Genomic DNA, 22956 nt, shown 5'->3' on the forward strand with positions numbered 1-22956 from the left:
CCCAGTTCAAAAAATGTGGAACACTTCACGAATTTGTGTATCATCCTTGCGCAGGGGCCATGCTAATCTTCTCTGTATCGTTCCACTTTTAGTATATGTACTGCCGAAGTGAGCACTCTCATTCAGCTTTTTATAAGTAGTTTTTGGATTATGAACCAGTGATTGGGAGCGCATTAAACATGGAAAAATAGTACATCCTGATTTGGGGGTTTGAATCTGCAGAGAGGTTTTTGTTTGCTTTTCCTGGTGTCCAGGGAATATCATGGACCATTGTCTTATTTTAATTTCTGAGGCCAAGGGCTCTTAGGCCAGGCATGTAGTATAAATTTGTAGCCCATATCTACTTGAGCACAGGCTCATGATTATAAATTCTTAGAGGGAAACTCTTCTTTCTCATAATACAGAACTAGGGACACCCATATCCGTAGGCCAATGGATAGACTTTTTTTTATTGGTCCATCCCTTCACTGACAGTATAGCTCTCGAAACTCCTGGTGAGCAGTAGTCTTGATAATAGTTCTTGCCTACCTCCTGCTCAAGAGTCTCCTGTGGGAAAAAAAAAAAAAAAAAAAAGATTCCCCTGTGTAACCCACTTCTCTACAGAAGCTTTTAAAACTTCATCTACTTGATTACCAGAGGCATCAGATGAATCCCCAACACTGCCAGTTCCTACTTACTGCTCTGATTTTTCATTTTCTTATTTGATTTGACTTTCTATTCTGGGAAGTTTTGAACAGAAAAGTAAAGAGAATATAATAAAGACCCATACACTCATCACATGTATTTAGTAGTTAACATTTTGCCGTATTTGCTTTATCTGTGTGCGTGTGTTTATCTGAACCACTGTAAAGTAAATTATACACATCATGACATTTTACCCCTAGATACTTCAGCATGCATCTCCAAAAATTAGGCTTTTCTTTACAAAATCGTATTACCATTTTCATGCTTAACAAATTGTATTAATTAGGGGTCTCCAGAGAGATAGAACTGCGAGAGGTGAGGGTGGGGGTGGGGGGGAGAGTGTGTGTGTGTGTGTGTGTGCGCGTGTGTGAGAGAGAGAAAGAACTGAGTAAATGGGAAGAAGAAAATTAAGACGTTTTACCAGAAAATTCCTTAGTGCAAAAGGTCATGCATTTCTAGATTAAAAGGGTCCAGTGCACACCCAACACAATAAATAAAAAGATCCACACCAAGGCACATTATTATAACCTTTCAAACACTGGACGTATTTGAAAGAGGATATTGAAAACTTCCAGAAAGGAAAAGAGGTGATACTCAATTGATCAGGAATCAGAACGGCATCACACTTCCTCACATCAGCACTGTAAGCTTGGGGGACAAAAGAGCAATGCCTTCATGTTTCTGAGTGAGAATAATTTCCAGCTAAGACTTTCATACTCAGCTAGACTGTCAACCAAGTGTAAGGTTAGCATGAAGACATTTTCAGGCACAAAGTTCTTTTAAAATAACTTTTCACGTGACCGGTTGTAGAAAAGCTACTGGAGGAAATATTTGAAACTGGGGGACTAAATAAAAAAGAAGACTGTGTGAGATCCTGGAGCAGCAGAGCTAAAACAGGAGAGAGGCACAAGAAATCCCAGGAAAATAGTGGAGGAAGTCACAGGGAGATTGTCCCACAGGAGGCCCTGAGGGCAGCCTCACAGATTAGAGGGCTCCAGGAGGGACATCTCAGTGAAAATTGAACTGATAAATAATGTGGTTGATTGTATTGAGAGGCTTATTAGAGCTTTTGTCAGAAATTTTGGGGCTGAATTAGTGATGAGAAAGTTGAAAATGAAGGAAATGAAAAACATACTTGTATAAGAAAAGACATGCAATCATCCATGTGGCTTATCTGTAACTAATGGTTACATAGTTTTAGTAATGTATACATTGAATCTTGTACTGACCAGTAATGCCATGTGAATATATAGGGAAGATGGGAAGGTCACTGGGATGGGATGGAGGCTATAATATAGCTGGCTGGGGGCTAGGGTAAAAAGCTAAATCCTTATCTTCCATAGAATGAAACCAATAGATACTACTTAATATTGAAGAAAAATCAAGAAATGAAATATCAACATGTTGTTTAGAAAAACAAGGTTAAGTATCAGGAGAAATGTTTAGAAGGAATGAAAGTGGTTGCCTCTGGGGAGCAGGAACCAGGAGTACGATAGGAAGGGGGACAACTGTTTTTTGTTAAAAACCTGTAGTACCATATGACTTTTAAAACAATATACCTATGTTAGTTTGATTTTTTAAAATATTGTTTAAATACAAAAATAAAAAATTTATTAATTTCAGAATTTTAAATACTCTTTGTAACTAATTAACTGTGACACATTTCATGATGCATTGTAATATTGCCATGTTGGTAAAGGTCGAAGTCATCCTCACCTTCTTCAAGGGCAGGGTGTTCCAAATCTTTACTTCGCATTGTCCAATGGAGTGGCCAGTAGCCATGCATGGCTATTTAAATTAAAATTAGTTAAAATTAAATAAAATTCAGGCTTCAGTTTTTCAGTTGCACTGATCACATTTCCAAGTGCCCAGTAGCCACATATGGCTAGTGGCTACCATATTGGACAGCACTGTCCTAAACCACTCTCAGATTCATCCCTTCGTCCAAGCTCATTGCCATTCTCTCTGAGGCAGTATACAGCGGTGATTGAAGGTGTGGGCTTTGGAGTCAGACTACATCAGCTCAAGCATGGGCTTCATCACTTACTAGCTGTATGACTTTGAACATATCACATAACCTCTTGGTGCTTCAGTTTCCCCATCTATAAGATGGGGATACTAATAGCATCATCATGTTCTAGGGATTGTAAGAAAGACTGTGATATAATGCCTTTAAATGAAGTGCTTAGCACCATGCCCAGCCCATAGTGAGCACTCACAAGGCTACCTGCTGTTGCTAGTACCATCATCATCATCATGATCATGCCCTGCTGCATCTCTTCAGCCACTTCTGAGCTCGCGTGCAGTCCTGGTGGACAGTCCTCATACAGACTGACAGCTTCTTATTTCAGGGGCCTGCCTCCCTCTTTTTCTCTGCCCAAGGACTTCCTTGGGTGTTACGTGACTTTGCTCAGTCGGGAGGCAGAGAAGCCCAGAAATGCCGGGACTACACATCCAGTGGAAGCTCACAACCAGAGAAGGATGGCATCAATGGATAAGTACTCACTTTCCTTGTTGGGGCAATGCTGAGGTGTCTTCTCCACTATCTCTCAGAGGCTCCCAGGGAAACTGAGCCCGCCCCCAGTCCACAGCAGTGACCTGATCGGCGATGCACCTTCGTTGGTCCTTCTGCCATCTCTGTCTTACTTTCCCTCCCTCACTCGTGCTTCTTGGGGTCTGCTCCCAACCTGTACCCATGTCATGGTCTCAGGATCTGTTTTGGTGGAACCTGCACTAAGACAATCATCACCACCACCATCATCATCATCATCATCAGTTGAGGTTCTCATTATCTTAAGGTCAAGCTCCTACAGTAGCTTCCTGGCTTGTTTTCCCATCTTCTCTTCCATACTCCAACCAGACCTATCTCAGTTTAATATAAATGTGGAGTTATGACTTACCTGCTTGAAGTCTCCATTGCTTCCTTCTTGCCCAAAGGCAGAGACTGAACTTAGTCCTGCAATAAAGAACTTTTACAAATTCCCCAGAGCCTACCTTACTAGCCTCACCTCTTGCTAGTTCTGCTGCATGCCATCCTTTAAACATACCATTCTGCTTTGCACTTCTAGGTCCTAACACACGCTGTCTCCTCTGATTGTAGTAATAATAATTGCAGTGAATGGTTATTGACTACCTACCCTGTACCAAGCAGAGTTCTATGCAGTCTGCACGGATTAGTTCATTTAATCATTAACTTTATGAAGAAGGTTTTAATATTCTCCCTGTATTAGAGATGGAGAAACCCAGGCTTAGGGAAGTCATATACTTAATAGCAGAGTTGGATAATTCCAAGCTGATGCCCTATATTTGGCAGGAAAGTGACATCACACACACGTAGGTAACTTAGAAGAAACCAACTTTGCTCACCCAGGAGGGAGAGATGGGGGAATAAAGAGAGAAAGAGAGAGAAAAAAAAGGAGAAAGATAAATAGCGTGGGTGATCTGCCTGCCAGTCTACTCCATGCATATGTGCTTCCGGGGGGAGAGGGCAAGGCAGGACTCTGCTGTTACCCACGTTTTCTGGGCCCCTTGTACTGGGAGCACTTTGCTGGCTCAGCGTGATTACAGTGCTTACTTATTTACAACGTTCATATGACATAGCTGCCCAAACACGTGCCAGAGACTTCCTGGGAGATGGTGTATCCATCTCCCTGCAGGTTTTCAGGGCTGCCTTTGACTGTGTATAACTCACCCGTTACAAGCTAACTCTCCAGTGCCTGATCCATGAACGAGGTGAGACTCCGTGGTCCTGCTTCCTTTTCCCACTTTCCCACCTGGCAGACACCTGCTCATCTCTTCCAACACAGGTCACACACCACCTCTGGGAAGCTTTCCCCACCTCCCTTGGGAAGAACCTTTCCTCCCACCTGGGCTCCTGCTGCACCCTGTACACGTTTGTTTCAGCGCTCTCCCCTGTTGCCTTCTAATGATTTGTTCATAAATCATGTTCCCCAGCTGGGGAGCGGATTGCTCATTAGAGCCCTTTTCTCCCTTCTTTCTCCAGTATCTGCTACAATCCCTTCTCTGTAGCAGCAGGAACTTTCTTCTTTGTTTGGTTGTCAGGAAGGCAGGTCTCTGTGCCTTCTAGAAAAAGGAGTGAGGTAAATTCTGAATGGCTATTTTAATCAGTCATGTTCTTACAGAATCTGGAGGCAGAAAATAATCTATTATATCTAAATTCTCTTTCTGTCTCTTTCGTTTCTTTGTTCTTTCTTTGGGGTTACTATTTGATCATAGGTCTTTTAGAAGCCAGTTACTGCAAGGGTAATGTGGTCCGTTGAGTTTTCCTCATTAGATCTGTGTAAACATTTTAAAAAAATCTATTTTCATACCCAGATTAAGACGTCTCCATCAGGCAGCCAAATCCCCTCCACCCAAACCCTGAAACTGGCACCATGCCTGAAGAGTTTCTAAGTTATCCTTCTGTTTTTCTATCGTGTAAAGGATGTGGTTTTTGGTTGTGTGATTCTTTTTAAGCTGCTTCATTTGTTTTTGGACTGATTAATAACATAGCTACCCAAACTTGGACAGAAACGTTAAATTCAGAATCTCTGGAAGCAACAGCACGAAGACACTAATTAGTTCATGTTTTCCATATGAATGAAACTCAAACACACAATCACTGCTTTCTTGTTTTCTCTCTCACCCTTGACTATGCTGGCAAACCTTGCTTCCCTTTTGGATATAAGGGGATTTGTTGGGAACAAAAAACCTTTTCCTGTACTTCACCTGCTGGATGGAATGAATAAAAGCCTCAGGGGAAGATCTAAATATTTAACAAATATAACCTCAACCCCCAAAGCTTTAAGTCTGGAATACATTTTACAGTCCAGATTTGAACCCAGGCCAGAAACATGCATGCTGATACTGATTATTTGTGTTCTTTGGCAGAGGGTCTAGAGAAGTGATATAAATTCAGTTGTGTGGGGAAGGAAGGGGGGAGAGAGAATGATGGTGTAGATATATTTAGCTTCCACTTGGTTATCTACACGTGCTGGAGAGTGGAGTCCACCTACTCCTCTTCCATCACTGGCCTCTACCTTGCTGGCTGGCTCAGTTCACCCCATGCTTTCCACTCTTGAGCCTCACTGGCATTGTGCTCCCTCCTGCCACAGGGCCTTAGCACATGCTGGTGCCTCTATCTGGAATGTTCTTCACAGCACACACTCCACCTCTTTACCTAGTCAACTCTTACTCTTCTTGCAGATATCAGCTCACTTCCTCAGGGAAGCCCGCGAAGTTAAATCCCCCCATTATATATTCTGAGGGCACTGAATACTTCTCCTTTGTAAACACCTGTCACACTTGCAGTTTTACATTCCCCTGTATGATCCTTTGTGTGAGTAGTTTCCTAGGGTGCGGCATATGTATATGGGAAAGATGATGTGCAGGTGTTCATTTTTTTCTTTTAAAGTTCTATGTTTAGTAAATACTAAAAAAAAAAAATCTATATAGTAGTAGCTTATCCCTTTGTGAATATTTCTGCTTACAGTAGGCCTAAAGTAGATAAAACTGTGAATCCACCTTTCATAAGCCATATGAATAAGAAGTACCGTGATCAGGCAATGGGCACATAGGCAAAAATTTTGGAAGCAGTATGCAAATGACTGAAATTTGGGAAATAGTATGTTCATATGTTTCCCGTCACTAGAGCGTAAGCTCCAAAAGAGAGCCTCTTTGTGCGCTGTTGTACCCACCAGGCCTGGTGCATATTTGGGCCGTCATAAATATTTGTTGAAAGGTTGGACAAGTGATTGAATGAACAATTTAATGACTCAGCAGGTGCCCCTCCCAGTGACATCAGGCCAGCCACAGGTCAGATGATTAGAAAGAAGGCCGAGATTTCTCTTGAGGATCATCCATCATCCATGTGGATGCATGCAGTAGGTTGGAACTTTGTAGACTTAGAACATCCAGCTTTGGATACCCAAAGACTGTGTAGGGTCACGGGGCTGCGGGGGACCTTTGCAGTTATCCTGCTCAGAGCAGTGCCTCTAGCATCCGGGATAAGTGTTGTCACAGGCAAGCTTCTCTGATAGCAGACTCTGAGATGAAGATTAGCATGCCAGAAGTTTATTAGGGATCTTAGGATCAACACCTGTAGGAAGGGAGGAGGCAGGACAGGGCAGAAGGAGAAGTGGAGGCAGTCTCAACGTAGAAGCCTCAGCTGACTTTATGAGAAGGTCTGAAGCTGGAATGATCCTTCAGGGCTGCCCGAAGTTGGCCAGGCAGTTATGTACATATGCAGGCCACCTCAGAGGGGCGTGCTCTTGGGCAAGGCCGCTCTCCTCACCAAGGCCATCCATCTGCAGGTAATACTGTCAGCAGCTGGGAGGGTCATTTCTGACGGGAGACCTGGATGATGCCTCACAGAGGCAACCGTAGGTGCCCATCCAGGCTTCGAGGCAGGAGTGGCAGATGTCAGTCACTGTCTGTGGATGTGCTTCAACCATGGTTGGAATGGCTGTAGTTGTTAGAAATGTTTTTTGCTTTATACTGAACCAAAAATCACTTCCTCGTCAAGTTCCAAATACCTGTATTCGTTTTGGCTGTGAGCAAGAAAAACAAAATGACCCTTGAACGATCTGAAGAGAGCCATAATATCTCATTTTAAATCTTCCCTTGACTGAACTCACCTCATTTCTTCCACTGTTTTTTTGACATATGCTTTTCTGGCCCCTTACTCTTTGTCTTTTAGCCTCCACATAACATTTTTTTTAGTTTGCGAAACTTAATATGCAGCATCTAAAATGAGAGGCAGTAGCCCAGATGTGGCCTAACCAGCTCAAACTACAATAGGACAATTACGTAACATAATCTGTGCCTTACAGAAGTAAGCTGGGAGGCAATTAAGATTCTTTTGTCTTTTTCAAATGAATTGCTGTGAAGCAACCTCTCTCCAAATGTAAGTTCATAAAAACAATCACTGGGAACCTAAATGGAGACTCTAAAAGATCATTTTAAGCCCTATCGTATTACGTAGTGTGTATAATCATATTTTAATAAAAATAATAGCAAATGTTTATTCAGTCCTTATCATATGCCAGATATCGTGTTAAAAATTCTTGCATGCCTCCATCTCATTGGAACCTCCCAACAAGCCTGTGAGGTTGGTACTATGTGTATCCTCATTTTACAGAGGAGGAAACAGAGGACAGAGGATTAAGTAACCTGCCCCAAGTTACCAAGTCAGTAGATGGAAGAGCCAGGACTCCAACGCAGCCAGTCTGACCCCAGAGTTACCTTCTTCTGTATGTGGATAGTACATTGGTTTGGGTGATTTAAATTAGTGACTGACTTAATATCTAAAGGAAGTACCTTGAACATACAGAGAAGCTTAGAGGGCTTAGAAAGATGGCATTTTTTAAAGGGGACAAAGCTGAAAAAACTTGATGCTTTCATGTAGGGACTTTCTTCACTGCTGTCACAAGCTTTTTAAGAGCGAGGACCGCATTTGTTCGTCTTCTAATTGTGTCCAGCACGGTATTTAAATCATGTTTTGATACCGGAGCTGGACCCTGTAATCATTTCTCCTTTGCCAGCAACCAGCTTAAGGTTTGTCAGTAGAGGGCGCTGGAGGGCCACTGCGAGAGGAAGGGGCTTTTCTCTGCGGTTCTTGTGCTTTTCTTCTTGCTCCTCTGGCCCAGTGGCCACCGTGCAGCTTCCTGCTGGAGACCTAGTGGTACACGACCTCCAGTGAGTGTCACTGGCACCCCAGCAAGTTGCTTCTGGAGTTTCACCAGTGTTCCAGTGGGAAGCTCCCTGAAGCACCGTCGTGAGATACTCCATCCCCTGTGGGCCATAGCCCATGAAGTCTGAATCTCACTCTCCAGAGAAGGGCCCCTCACAGATTTGTTCCTTCCTTGAATACTTTCCTCAGCCTTGGGGATAGTAACTGCTCCCTACATCTGCTGTTCCACTTATCTTCAGAGATCGCTTTACCCCTTTGTAGTCAATCCCGTTAGACTAGTTAAAAATTCTTTCCATTAACATTTTCCTGTTTAAATTATTGCCATGGTTTCTGTTTCCTGATCAGACCCTGACTAACCCAGTGCTAGACGCTCAATAAGTGGTGCGTGCATTAGTGAGGAACTGAGGAAAGATGCTTCATTTTCAATTTATTGCCGCCGTTTATCTTGCGGACTGGATTGGATGGGCTAGGCTTCTGCCGTATCGAACTCTCCCCAGATGTTTAAGTTGCTTGGGAGTTACATATTTTCAAGCAATCTGTAAAACCATCTCTCTTCTTCACTCCAATTAAATATTATGTGACATGTTCTAGTAGCACCAAGGATAAAGAAACCAGTTTCTCTCTCATTTGTCCTCTCTGCACAACCACCCTGGATTGGGTTTTTATCCTGTATTATCAGAAATACTCTGGCCAGTTCTAAAACAAACACCATTTCCCAGGTCAGATTCAGGGATCCTAATGCAGGTGTTCCTATTTTGAGAATGCCATAGATTTTACCGTTCATTTCTATAGGAATTGACTGAACTCTGAATGCAGTTGACATTCCCAGGCTATGAGCAGTCCTGCTTCTACAATTTACACAAGACATGTTAATGCAGAATAACATTCCTATAACTTATTTTGGAGAAAATGTTTGGGGCTAAGGCAAATCAGTAAAATAATCTGACATCTTGCTCTTATGTATCTCTAGGTCAGACAAAAAATGTTTCTCCTAAGGCAGGAAAACATGAAATATGAAAATCACAATGACATGTGTTTCTGTGATGATTTGCACAAATTGCCTGCCTACAGCTACATCCCAAAAGCTGCAGCCAAGTGCACCAAATCCTGAAAATGAACACAGTTCCAAAGAGGGAATGCCCAACCCTTCATTAAGGCTGATAGAAAAGCACATCAAGGACATGGTGAGGTTTTGCTTGTTTATATAATAAAATAGACACCAGTGTTTAGCTGCTGAGTGTATAAATTTAGCCTGTGTGACAGTGGGAAGCTGAGAAGGAAGGAAGCAATTTGGGAAGTACGCCCTCCCCACATCACAAACATTCTCAGACCCCTCAGAAGACCCCAAAACACCAAAACAAGGTCCTACAATATATGCGTTTTTTTTAAAGCAAATCCACTGTCTAGCTTCAGGCTGCGTGTGACCTGGTTTCTCTCTTTAATTTTATAGCTATGGTGGAAAGCTAACAGTGTAGTATGTCATGGTCAATATGTCAACCGCAAAGTGAGTACCATGTTACAGAAAGATCCCAAGGGTCACTTAGTACATTTCCCTTGTAACCTGAGAGGATATTAGATGAATCCTTGGGGTCTGGAGCGCCCGATGTCAGATCCCCACGTCTCAGGTGCTGAGTTGTCTGCCTAGATCTTAGAGTAAATTTTATGTATGGTGGCAAAGAGAGGCTTTCTGGGGGTGAAGAGACGGTTTGGGGAGCCAAGTAGGAAGGAGGGGCAGTGTGCCACTTTTTATGAGCTATCATTTCAACTTTTAACGCTTGTCAAACAAATCCTTAGTAATTTTGAAATGGAAAGCATACACGTCCCACCGCCTAGCTGGGCTTCTTACTTTGCACTACTGCTCCTGAAAAGCATTTTTTTAATTTGTGAAAGTCGAGCTAAGGTCACATCTTTGTTTAGTGTGTCACTTTTACCATGCTTATTAATATCCTAACAACCCAAAAGCAATTAAGGGTTTGAGATTCCCCTCCCCTCTTTGCCACAGGGCAGACAGGACGTCACTCGGAGAAATATGAAAGGTGACTTCATTTACATTTTTCTCTTTGCAGTCCAGTTCACCCATAAGAGGCCAAATTCTCAGCCACCCTCACCCCCTCAAACATTTAGGGCATAGGGTTACACTGTTTGGTTGGTTCAGCAAAGATGGGAATTTTTGAATCTCTGAATAAGATGTAGTCTGGTAGCAATGATGTTTATCTTGTGACTGAGTCATGCATGGTATACTCTTTTTTTTTAAATTTTTTAAAAAATTTTATTTATTTATTTATGGCTGTGTTGGGTCTTCGTTTCTGTGCGAGGGCTTTCTCTAGTTGCGGCAAGTGGGGGCCACTCTTCATCACGGTGCGCAGGCCTCTCACTATCGCGGCCTCTCTTGTTGCGGAGCACAGGCTCCAGACGCGCAGGATCAGTACTTGTGGCTCACGGGCCTAGTTGCTCCGCGGCATGTGGGATCTCCCCAGACCAGGGCTCGAACCCGTGTCCCCTGCATTGGCAGGCAGATTCTCAACCACTGCGCCACCAGGGAAGCCCTTCTTTTTTTTTTAGGTAGATAAGAGCGTCATTTCCAAAAAGTGATGGGGGCTGGGGAGGATGCTTAGAGGCCCTGGGTTTCTAGCCTTTTCCCGGCTCAGTCCACTGTTCATGTATTGTTTAGAAATGGTTATGAAATAGGAATTGTCGGGGCTAGAGAGAGGAATGAAGTGAAGACTGTGGGAGTTAAGGAGGGAATGACCTCAAGCCCCAAAGTGATGAGAATTCCGTAGCAGGAGAGAGGGTCAAAGTCTCCAGGGCTCTGAGAGCAGAGCATTGGAGGCAGCAGTGGCTGCCCGTGGGGTCTGCATCATTGCATTCATGTTGCGTTAGTAGCAAACCAGGTAAAAGAATTCACGATGCCCTCAGAACAGATGGTTCGTGGGTAACAGGATGTCCCCTTGTATTGTTTATTCAAGAACAGGCCGTGCCTTTGAAAACACTAAAGTCATAATACAGGATCCTGGTAGGGTCTGGTCATCTTTGGGAAGAAGAATGGTTGCATTAAGCCAGTGTTTTTCAAACTGTGGTTGTGACTCTGAATGTCATGACCCCATTTAATTGATCTTTGACCAGCCTCTTTTAGGGGAGTGTAATAGAAAAATCTCAGAGCATTTCATATATATAATTTTGTGACATTTTTTGGTTTCAGTTGTGTGTATGTTGAAGGTAATATATGTGCTGGGTTAGAAAATGGGATAGAAAAAATGTAGTTCTTACGGTTGCTCAAGCTTCAAAAAGTAAAAAAATACTGCCTTAGGCAACTTTAAAAAGAAAAGGAGGGATTGATGGTGATATGTAATTCGTTGAGTGAGCAAACACCGCCCAACTTTTTTTTATAGATGAATGTGCATATGTGAGCGTGCATGCATGCATATGTAAGTGTGTGCATATGTTTGCATGTGTGTGAGTGTGCATGTGTGTGATCTGATTCTGCCCCAATGTCTAGGCAATAGTGTGCTTCCTCCTAAGAATAAGAAGTCATAAGATTCGGGAGTTTATTTGAGGAGATGTTTTTTAATGTGATAATAATTTCAGAAAATCTGATGGGCAAACCTGTAGCCCCACATCAGGGTTCTGGAGATGCAAGAGATGCACCCCTTGCCATTGACTTAAAATTGTAAATAAGTCCTTAAAATTCTTTTCAGGTGACTGTGTCTTTGCCGAAGCGCAAGCTGGTCAGCTTTACAATAGTAGCATAATTTCATAGGCTACGGATGAAGAAATAGTGTCAGCTGAGTTAGTTATGGCCCTTGGCTCTTCAGGGGGCAAGCTTCCTGAATATATTTCCCTAATGGATCCCTAGAAAAGCACCATGATTGCCTTAGGTTTCTAAACAGAATGAAAACTGTTCTTCCTATCAGCCTTCAAAATTTCCTATCTGGTAACAAGCTAAGTGTAGAAATCCAAGCAGCCACACCTCAGGGATGCTGGCTAAGTCCTTCAATAGGAAGATGAGACATGATGATGCTCAATAAGTCAGAGAGACATTATCCCCTATAAGTGGAACATTTATTAATATTTTTAAGGTGCAAAAAAGAGAGAGAGTGATGTAAAATGACAGGCATCTTCCTCTTCAGAGGTCTGCTTTGTAGCCCAGGAACTTGGTTGATTTGAGCAGTATGTTCTACAAGGCTGAGGGCCTGGGCTCCGTCTCCAACGCAAAGAAAGGACCCTGATCTTCAGTGACACGTGATGTTCCAGTCAGTTTTTTTGTAAGTCCACACTGTTGGCTGTAGGAGGCTTTAATGATCACCCCTTCCAAGGAAACAGATCTCCACCACCTCCACCACCACATTGAAAACGATCCAAAAGCATACACATAGTTCCTGATGCTTTGTACAGAATGTCAGGCAATTCATAACAGTGGGCCTGCAACTGCAGATGAATCCACACGAGAGGCATCTGATGGGCAGATGCCTCCAGGACTTTCTCAAGGGAGAGGGAGAGCAACAGGAATGCTCCGTGTTTGAGGAACGAGAACAGGTTCAAAACGGAGCAGGCAGCTGCCGCTGACTCCCTTCTCACGAGATCGGACAGCCTTTTCTTCCTGATTCGAAAGTGGTCCCCCTGAACTGACACGGTTCTGCAGTTGAAATGTTAGGTTTACCTTGCCGTGTCCTCTGACACTTCCATAGAGGTTTATCTTACGCTGGGGGTTGCTAATTCTTCCAAAACCTTGGTTTCTGGGACTTGCTGTTTATTCAGCAGGAACCTACAAAGTCTCTGTTTTTACTTGACTGAAAGAAATGAATCCTCAGCATCTTGCGTCATAAATATAATGCCCTGGGAGAGAATACAGCAGCAAACCAGACAGACAAGGTTCCCAGGAGCCCCAGGACCCAGTAAAACGCCTGGGACACCGTTGGCACTTAACGTATTCATTGAACAGATACACGAATAGCGACTGGGCTGAGGTTGTCAAGGTCACAGTAGTATTTCCTCTCAGTGCCTGGGGTCTCTGCAACCACAGACTTCCATCTCATCTGTTAGCCACAGCTTTCATTTTTTTTGGCCAATGTTATACTTGAATTTGATTCATACACTAAAAATTATGGACCATTATAAATATCTTGGATTTCCTCTGTGGGTACCTTTTTCTGGCCAAATCTTCATAGTCAAGAGATGTCAAGCCACACTGCACTATTCCCAACTTGCCTGCAAAGATTTACTAAAATAAAATCAAATTGTCTCATCCAAGTTACAGAAACAAAAAAAAGTTATGAAACGTTTTGCTGTACAAATGCAGAATGATATAACTGTCGCGTTAACTTGTTTCAGTTCCTCAGTTGTAGTATCACACTGAACTTTCACAAATTGTCATTTTTCTTCCATTCAAAATAGTTCAGTTACTAAGGAATTACCTTTCAATTAATAATTGCTGCAATTCATTATGAAACATGAGCTAGCATTCTCATCAGTTTTTATGCACAATTATATCATTGCTTAAGAATCCCCATTTGCAAAGGAAAATTTATAACAGCACAGTGGGAAACAAAGAAAAATCTCATTTTCTAAGGTAAATGTAGTCTTAAGTAGTAGATAATTGAGGAGCTTATATATCATATCCTATTATTATCATTCGCAGTGGCTGAATGCTAATCAGTTTAACTGCCTTTGAGCTATATATTTTTAAATGTGCCTAAAAGGTATAGTCTCACAGTAAATGGCTTATTAAAGGCCTTTACATGGCAACAGTATCATGTCAGAGATGAATGGTGTTTCTAATTTGCTAGCCACTTGGGTCAAGTTTACTTTAAGCAGGAAGCGTATTTATATAAGTAACCGTCACACAAATGGCGTCTTGGGAAAAGCTGTTTGTGAGGGTTTAACATTTTTGAAGTATGCTTTTGTATATCTTCTAAATGGGCATTTTACAGGCATTGGGCCAAAGTGCCTTAAACCCCGACTCCTTAACTCAGGCATAACTGCTGACGCTGGCTGAGTGTGGGAAGATCCATGGGACATGCGTTTTTTTAAGGGTGTGGCCAGGGAGGGTCGGGGTTTGAGCCCCCTTCATTTGAATAACGCTTTTAGGGACTTTGCTACTTAAAGTACGGGGGCTGGGGAGAGGCAGCAGCGTCTACAGCACCTGGGAGCTTGTAAGAAATGGGAAAACTCTACCGCAGACCCGCTGAACCAGAACCTGCAGTCAAACAAGATGCCCATATGATTTGTAAGCACTGCCCCAGGACCCCAAAGCCTCCGCTTTCTGGTGGCCAAGCACAGGTCATGGCGTCCCTTTCTCTTTCCTTCTAACTTCTAGAATCATCCTCTTTGGAGGATAATGTCCCCTCAGCCCATGTTTCCCTTTCTCATCACTCCCACACCCACTCCCCAGACCCAAGTGAATGTCCCAATACCCAGCGTCCTGGCTTTTATCAAGAACCTTGTTCTTTTCTCCTCCTATCATCATCCAGGGGCTTCCTGCTGCCCAATAACCTTGGGGAAGTCAAGGCGTCGTAACGACTCCCAAGGCCGTGCCTTCATTCTGCTCTCCTGTGCCTGAGCCTCTCAGCCTTCCTTCATTGCGCACTGAGATCCCATCCTTCTAAGCTGCCCACTAGAATCCAGTCAGTCTCCCCTTGCCATTTGAATCCCTTCTGTTCCTGAGAGGGGATGTATTCGTCCCTGTTTCCACTCAAGGAAAGCTGCCTTCTTCTAACGTAGCCATAGCTTCTCTGCTAATAATCGTGGGGGATTGAAAGGATGAAAGGGAGTCGTGCCAGATACTCAGGGGACTTGCGGGCAGGGTTTACTCTGTAGAGGGAATTGCATGCAGTTACAACCCACTTGGCAAGTCCTCTGCTCGCACTTCATTTGGCTCCACCCGTGCATTAAGAGGCTCAGCCTGCAGCAGATGCCCAGAGGCAACTGGACTTCCAAACCAGACCCAGACTGGCCAGCCAGTTGGCCCCTAAAAGCCATTTGGTCCCTCGGTTCCAAACTGTGCCAGGGTGAAGGGCTTTACAAAAAAAAGTGAACTGGGCGTTTAGAAGCACGTTACAAGTTTAGGCTCTGTGGGCCAGGGGTTAGCGCAGCCAATGGTCAAGGGTACAATTTGGGGTCAACCGGGTGAGGACCCCTTCGGGCTCCTCTGGAGTGATCAGTACCCAGAACAGATTTCTTTAATCAGAGGAGACTGGCAGGGGGAGAAACAAGATTGCTTTCTGGCCGTAGTGAGTCCGAGGACCGCGTTTGCAGCTTCCGTTCTTCTTGAGACCAACGAACCAATTCTTTTCTGCATGCTTCTTGGATGCGTAGGTGTTGTAATGGTTCTCCTCCAACCTTTCCAGGAACAAACATTCCTCATTGGGTGTCTGCTAAAAAAAATAAAACCAGGAAAGAGTAGAATAATTAGTGAGTGGTTTTAGATCGGGTTCCTCTGTTTACTGGCTGTGTGACCTTGGGCAAATTAGTGAGGCTCTCTGTGCTTCGGTTTCTTCTTCAGTGACATTGGGAAAATAACGGAACCTATCTCTGAGGATAGAAATGACGACTTGGAACAGGACCCAGTACATAATGAGCCTTCAAGGTACATCTGCTATTATGTAAGCTCCCCTCACATCTGCTCTGCTCAGGACCCTAGAGTCTCCCACTTGGGAAATCCTGAATGACTTTAAGTACCTTAAGGGCAGAGCTGGGTCTTTTGTCTCTGCGGAGGCCTGGTACCTAGGTTTGACCATGAAAAGCGTCCAAAATGGGTAGAACCAGACTGTGATGCAGTGGGGCATTCCTAAGTTTGGTCTTGAAGAATAAATGAAAACCTACCAATTATACTTTACACCCTGGTGATTTTCACCAACAGTATCAGGGTTTTACTTTAGTGTTGTTGTATGAACATAAATGCTTGCATAAAATGTGTCCTAAGCATAAAACATGTCCTGGAACTTAAAGGATTTTCTTTTCAGTGAGAATAGCTTTTTTTTTTTTTTTTTTTTTTTTTTGCTACTTATCAAAAGAATGGTACTTGTAAAAAAAAAAGTCACAACTTTACTTTAAAAAAAGAAAGAAAAAAGAAAAAAATCACCCCAAAGCGCACCCACCCAGATATAGGCACCTGTTAACAGTTGATCAACATCCTTCTGTACCTCTTTATGTATGAGCACACAGAGAGACATAGATAGGGCCATATCGATAGAAACTTAGGGTATTATCAAAATGGCATACTATGTAAACATAGTATAAACCTATGAAAACATATTTAATCTCACTAGCAAGAAGATGCAAATTCAAAAATGATTTAACATATGTTGGCTATAATATCTGCAAAGAGCAAAAAGATTTACAAGTCTTAGTATTGGGGAGAGTGTGGGAAATAGTCACTGTCAGACACTGTTGGTGAGATAAGTTGGTGGAAACTTTGTGAGGGGACTTTGGCAATATATATCAAAATTTAAAGTATGCATTACCCTTGACTCAGGGATTTCACTTCTAGGAACTGACCCTTATGAGATAGTGGTATTTTCAAGGATGTTCTTTGAAGTATTGGCTATAATGGTGACATATGGGAAACAATGTAAATACCCATGGAAAGGTGATTGGTTAAGTGGATAGCGGTACATCCATACAGTGGGATCCAATGCAACTGTAAATTTATTAAGTTGGATAGATAGTTAAAACATATTAAATAGTGCAATTACATTGAAAATATCTACCAACAGTTACTTTTTTACTAAAATTCATCTGTTAGAGTGGGAGGAATCCCAGTTCTTTGCCCTTTCTGTTTGTCAGGATTTTAGAATACATTTATTATATTTGGATATAAAACAGGAGTATTAAAATACATATGCTGTGTATGGACTTTGCTCCAATTCCAAGTCGTGTGATCTCTATATTTCCTCTTCACCCATAGTGGTTGGTGAGTCCCTTTCTGGTGGTTTCCAGTCCTATTGTTTATTCTCTATTTGTGGCATGTTTGTCTGTTAGACTGTCAGTCCTACTGAGGGAAGAGATGGAATCTTGTCAGCCTTGTATCTCCCCCCAAGACAAAGAATTTTGCAAATAATAGGTGCACACCAGCTAGGTGATGAATGTAATCTGATTCCTGAGTTCTTGTAAAGTATTCAAAATAGTTACCTTTGATTAGTAAGGAACTACGTAACAGGAAGTATTCTGCCCCTTTTTCATCTGTAGTCTAGTGCAGTGACAACTGGGTGAGACACTTCAGATCATTTTGGAACAAGATGGGACATAGATGTAACATTTAATTAGGTGACTCCGTTGCCTCTAGAGGAACTCATCCAGACATTGTTGTTCGATGCACGTTGTCAAGGGTGGGAGGAGGTAGGCAGTTTTGGACCTGGGTGGGTTGCCCACTCTCCTGCAGGGAGGACTCACCCCATGACACCGCTCAGTGGGCGTCAGGCCTGTGTTCTGTGACGAAGCTCGGGGCGGCCACGTCCCCCACCTAATGTGTCTATTACACTAGAGCAGTTGACACACAGAATGGCTGAGTCACAGGCTGAGTCAGCAGGCCAAATTGGAGATGCACTATCTGTGCCTCATCCAGGATTTGTCAGTGTTTACTGTGCACTTCGTGCAATGCCACGGTCCTGGGGATTAACAGTGGATTCATGCCTATTGTTTTAATTAATTTCTTTTTTATATTTAGCATGCTTTTTCCCAATTACATAGGTGACAGATACCAACTGTAAAAAATTTGGAAAATACAGAAAGGCATTCATGTATTATAAAATCAGCCATTTACCACTCCCAAAGATAAATGTATTAATGTTTTAGAGCCTTTCAAACTTATTTTTTTTTAATAAATATGTCCTTTCCACACACACGAATTTGTATCAGGATGGATGAATATCTAAAATCGGTAGAGCATGAGGCAGAGCCCTGAGATATTTTAGAACTTATCTTTATCAATGGGGGAATATAAAAATTCTTAGGCATAATATATTAAGATCACCCTACGAATATTTCAGGTGAATCAGTGACGTCCAGGACTATGGTGGGAGAAGGGGGTGTCTGGAGCCTAGACGTGTCTGGATTTAGGGGAGTCTTTATCAAATTTTTTTACAAGTAAGAGAAGGTTATAATAAACATCAGAATTGATTTAAAGGAGGAAAAGCAATAAAATTGTAACACATGATGCAAGAAATAATGAGGGTAAGGGATTTGTAAACCGACTGCCTTCTAGCTGCCATTGCTACACCAGTGGACGGGTTCTGTGTGTTGTCTCTCTGACTCTTCTTAAGTATGTTAGTATGTTAGTATGCGGTAATTACTATCCATTACTGTCCTCGTTTCACACAAGGTTCAGAGTAGGTGAGTAACGTGCCAAAGTGGCAGAGGCATGAGATTCATTTATGAGTCTGAGACTGGATGATTGATTGGCCTGTTGATTTTACTGCTGATTGGAAGGTCCGCCTGAAAAAAAAAGTCTACTCTCTATGTACCAGTCACTGCCTAGCTCCAAACCCTTTCAGGTTGTCCAAATCAATCCATATTTCAGCAAACAGCCTACAGGAACTACCTGTTCCTCTGATGGTCTCATCTCCTGAGCCCTAGTGGGCAGCATGAAAAAAAATAAACTTGTGTTCACATCCCAAACCCTGGCTGAGATTACAGCTTCAAGAGAGGGTTTCCTGTGCCCATTGCCACTTGGCAATTTGATGTAAGTTAAAGGGAGCCCCAAACTAAAATCCCACCTACTGGCTGCCTTTTGGTAGACATCTTCATAAAAGGGAAGAAGGGGGTTTGGTGAAGCCTTAATGTTCAGTTGTTAGGCTACAGAGAAAGGACCATTGAAATCCAGAAATAATTTCAAAACCTGCAGCCATTGGCTTCAGCTCTCTTTCCATTCAAATCGTTTATCAGAGATACCAATAGGGACAAAATCAGATTGCCCCTATTCTCTTCTTTTCTCACAAAGATCAATATGTACCGAGTCAAGCATATATAAAGCATTAACTAGGAGAGAGATGGAGCAGGATTTTAGCTACTGAATAAACTCTTGGACTTTGCTTCTCCAGGGCAAGGATGTGGCTTATTCATCTTTGCACCCGCTTAGTACCCAACTGTACTTGGACAACAGGAGGCGTTTGCTCAATGTTTGTTGAATTAAGTTATGAAACTTTTTATCCTTTTAGGTGACCCTTCCAGAATAAAAGGGCTATTTTCAAAGTTTTATGCATGAAATATCAACTGCTAGAGTCTGGGCTCTGCAATTTTTGTAAAAAGCCTTAAGAGACACACCTATATAGCCCATGGTAGATGCTCAAGAAGCATTTTTGGAATGAATAATGAAGTGGGATTGGGTATTCTGGAGCGAGTGACTGGATGAGTTACTAAAACTTCAATCAATGTTTTTTCTCTTTGTCTATGTGATAATACGTTGGAGTATTTTGAGAGAATCCCGCAAGAAACGCTTTTATGTTTGTGCCTAAAATAAGGCAGGGTGGAGGGTGGGAATCCTGCTGGAAAAAATAACAAACAGAGACTAATTGATGCTTTATAGTTTGCATCACTCCATGTAACAAGATTTCTGGAAACCTCAAACCTTGGCCGAGTCTGGAAGCATGTCAGCCTCATACTTACTGAGCCGTACAAAAGCCCGTCGGTGTCCATGGCCAAGTACTGGCCAGTCTCCGTACTCTTTATATACACCTCCCCCACGCTTTCCGCACTGAGCTGCAGCTGAACTGAAATAAAAATAACACGAGCAAAAGTAAATAAACACTAAGCTTTTGCCGATAGGGCCTGGCGGCCAAGACAGTTAGCCACGGAAAATTGTGCTCATTCATCTCACAGAACCCTCAAGGATGAGCCTCAAATTAATCAAAACATAGAAATACAGTTCCTTTTTCTTTGCCCTCCAAAGAAAGCTGTCCGTTGGGAATCATGTTCTCGAGGGAAGGAGAGATGATGGCGGGCTCGCCCACCCATCTGCCTTGTTCGTTACAACGTGACCCCACGTGCACTTTACAGGGCATGGTCACAGGAGGAAACGGCATTCACTTCCCGGGCTCCATCATCCCAGTGATCTTGGGGGTATCATAGAGTCGGCAGCCGGCCAGCCTGAGGGTGTTCAGCTTCAGTTATCAACCTGCTTTGGCAGGGGTACCTTTTTATGGCCCGGGCCTTCCTGGTGTGGGAGCTTCTCGTGGACAGATTGTTATTTTTCAAAATCTGATAGTGTTATTTTCCCAGATAGAAGAGGTTCCCAGGATGTCAGATTGCTTGGCACATAAGAAACTCAGGGAACTCACCCACAATGAAGTTCAGTCAACCCCCAACCTCTGTGGCAACCCCACTGGGATACAGGCAGAGGGGAAACCCTGGCGTTTGAAAGGGAGAATGAAGCAGCCACCTGGGATGGGAATGGTGCTTCTTACCTGGGGATCATTTTGTTCTAGAGGGGATAGTTAGCCATGTCTGGACACTTTTTTGGTTTTCCCAGCTGGGGTGGGATGGTGCTACTGGCATCTAGTGAGTAGAAGCCAGGGATGGTGCTAAATAAACATCCTACAGCGCCCAGGCAAGCCCTTCCCATCAAGGAATTATTCAGCTCAAAAAGTCAATAGTGCCGAGGTTGAGAAACATTGAGGTTGAGGGCGAGGACTGAGATACCCTGAGTTGCCCTCTTTCCATTTATACTGACTGATACTCCCATGGTGCCTTGCTCACTGCTGGATACCTCACTGGAGTCCCACTTGATAATTATTCATTTGTTCATCCTCCCCAGAGTGACTCTGGAGAGAGATACTTTGATGGTTCCCATTTGGGAATTGAAATTAATTCTGGATTCTTCTGGAAAATTTCTTTGGTCGTAGCCATTGTTATGATAAGGAGTGAAATCTAGACTGGGGACCAGTGAGCACCCAGTAGTTCTCTTGGAGTCAGCTGACCTCTCTAGGGGTTGACTTTGTCAAAGTTTGAGGTGCAAGGGGTGCTAGAAGGAATACAGGGCTTCGGTTGGCACCTCTAGACCCCTTATTGCTTTTCCTTGTTTTCATTTAATTTCTTAGAATCAGAAATATATTCCCATGTTTCAGACTTGGAAACATAGAAGAGGAGATGGTGAATGTCTTCTCCCACTCCTTCCAGCCTGCCACTCCCAACTGATGGGGGTACAGGACAGACAGGATCCTTGCCCTTCCTCTGGGGCACGTTCTCCTGGGGAGACAGAGACAAACAAGTAAACTCCTCTGAGACATATTTTGAGTAGATCCTACTAGAGAGATGTTACCCCTCCTGCCTTTTTTTTTTTTTTCCTACGCAAATGGTGAGATACCATACAGTTCTACACCTTGTGTTTTTCGCTGAACAACTGACTGGAAATCTTTCCACTTCAGTAGTGAAGGAGTTACCTTCTTTTTGCCAGTTGAATTGTGTTCCATTATGTGGCTGTACCGTAATCATTTCACCACTTCCTTATTAATATGTCTGTATTTTCTCATTTCCCTCTGTTTTCCTTATCTTCTGATTCATCCTAAGGGTGATACATAGTTACATCACCCTTATTGAAGATGCAGTTCTCTTGTCCTTGGAAGTCTTAGGCACAGAAACTCAAGGCCTCCTCTGGCAAGTGGCGTTTATTTAATTCACAGGAAGGACAGCGGAAGCCACAGTCTCCTTTCCCACTGGTCTTCCTAACTCCGCTTAGCTCTGAGAGGTAGTCATGAGAGCACAGACCAGAGGCCTCCCCTCTCCAGCCTCGGGTCACTCCACGTGCTTCCTGAGTCATTGCTCCACCCCCTCCACTCCTTCCACACACTGAGCTCTCTCCTGCCTAAGGCTCTTGCACACGCTCTGCCCTCTGTCTGGTATCTCCTCTCCCCTAATATTCACAAAGATGGTCCTTTTCCTTCTGGCCTCAGCCTAAAACTCCCTCCTCAGAGAGGCCTTCCCCACCCAAGTGCCCCTCCACACTCTGCACGACAAGTCCTTTCAGCCGGGACCCCTGCCACCCTAGTCCCTGCATCATTGTCTTTCTCGGTCCCTGTTTGTTTCCTTCACGGCATTTTATACGATGTGCACTTATTTTTATCGTTTAGGGCTTTACTCATTAATTTCTACCTCCCCAGGAGAATGCACACTTGGGAGAAAGGGCAGGAATCTTATCTATCCTGTTCATCCTTCAGTCTCCAGCGCCTCCCATAGTCCCCTGTGCTCCGGGTACAGACAGTATGCATTTGCTGAATGAATGATGTTAGGCTAATCGTTGCAGAGATGATTCTGTTGGCCCATCATCAGTAAGCTACGCATTTTGAATTGTGTTTCCAATAATGTTTTGTGGAGTGAAGTAAGATGGGGCCAAGTTGAGAGTTGTAAGGGTCAAGGCTGAGCTCTGCCACTGACCAGCAGGGTGACCTTGGCTAGGCTGTTTAACCTTCAGTCTACAGTCTCCTTGTTAGTAAAATGGGAGTGGTTTGGATTCAGCCTCTAGAGTTTTTTCAGCTCTAACAGTCTAGGAATCATGTAAATACATTTAATAACAATGCTGTATACAATAGAGTATTATTTGGCCATAAAAAGGAACAAAGTACCGATGCATGCTGCAACATGGCTGAACCTTGAAA

General features: G+C 43.2%; 1 protein-coding gene, 1 long non-coding RNA gene and 1 other non-coding gene across 5 annotated transcripts in view; 1 reads left to right on the forward strand and 2 right to left on the reverse strand.

The window, feature by feature from the left end:
• Positions 1-22956, forward strand: part of LOC103019822 (uncharacterized) — a 408498-nt gene that overhangs the window by 229338 nt on the left and 156204 nt on the right. The window lies entirely within an intron of this gene.
• LOC114235523 (U6 spliceosomal RNA) lies at positions 10-116 on the reverse strand. The gene has a single exon (XR_003621679.1). It is a non-coding gene; the product is annotated as a U6 spliceosomal RNA (small nuclear RNA).
• FGF1 (fibroblast growth factor 1) overlaps positions 11613-22956 on the reverse strand; it is a 103998-nt gene continuing 92654 nt past the window's right edge. For 2 of the 3 annotated variants that reach the window (XM_007194160.3, XM_007194157.3), the window contains 2 exons: positions 19973-20076; positions 11613-15744 (listed from right to left, as the gene is read on the reverse strand). In XM_007194160.3, the coding sequence (XP_007194222.1) occupies positions 15550-15744; positions 19973-20076 (299 nt within the window). In that variant the 3' untranslated portion in view covers positions 11613-15549. The remainder of the gene's footprint in view (positions 15745-19972; positions 20077-22956) is intronic. The other variant, XM_007194159.3, reaches the window with a different exon arrangement.

The sequence above is a fragment of the Balaenoptera acutorostrata genome, chromosome 2 (genome assembly GCF_949987535.1).
Source record: "Balaenoptera acutorostrata chromosome 2, mBalAcu1.1, whole genome shotgun sequence".
Lineage (NCBI taxonomy): Eukaryota > Metazoa > Chordata > Mammalia > Artiodactyla > Balaenopteridae > Balaenoptera > Balaenoptera acutorostrata.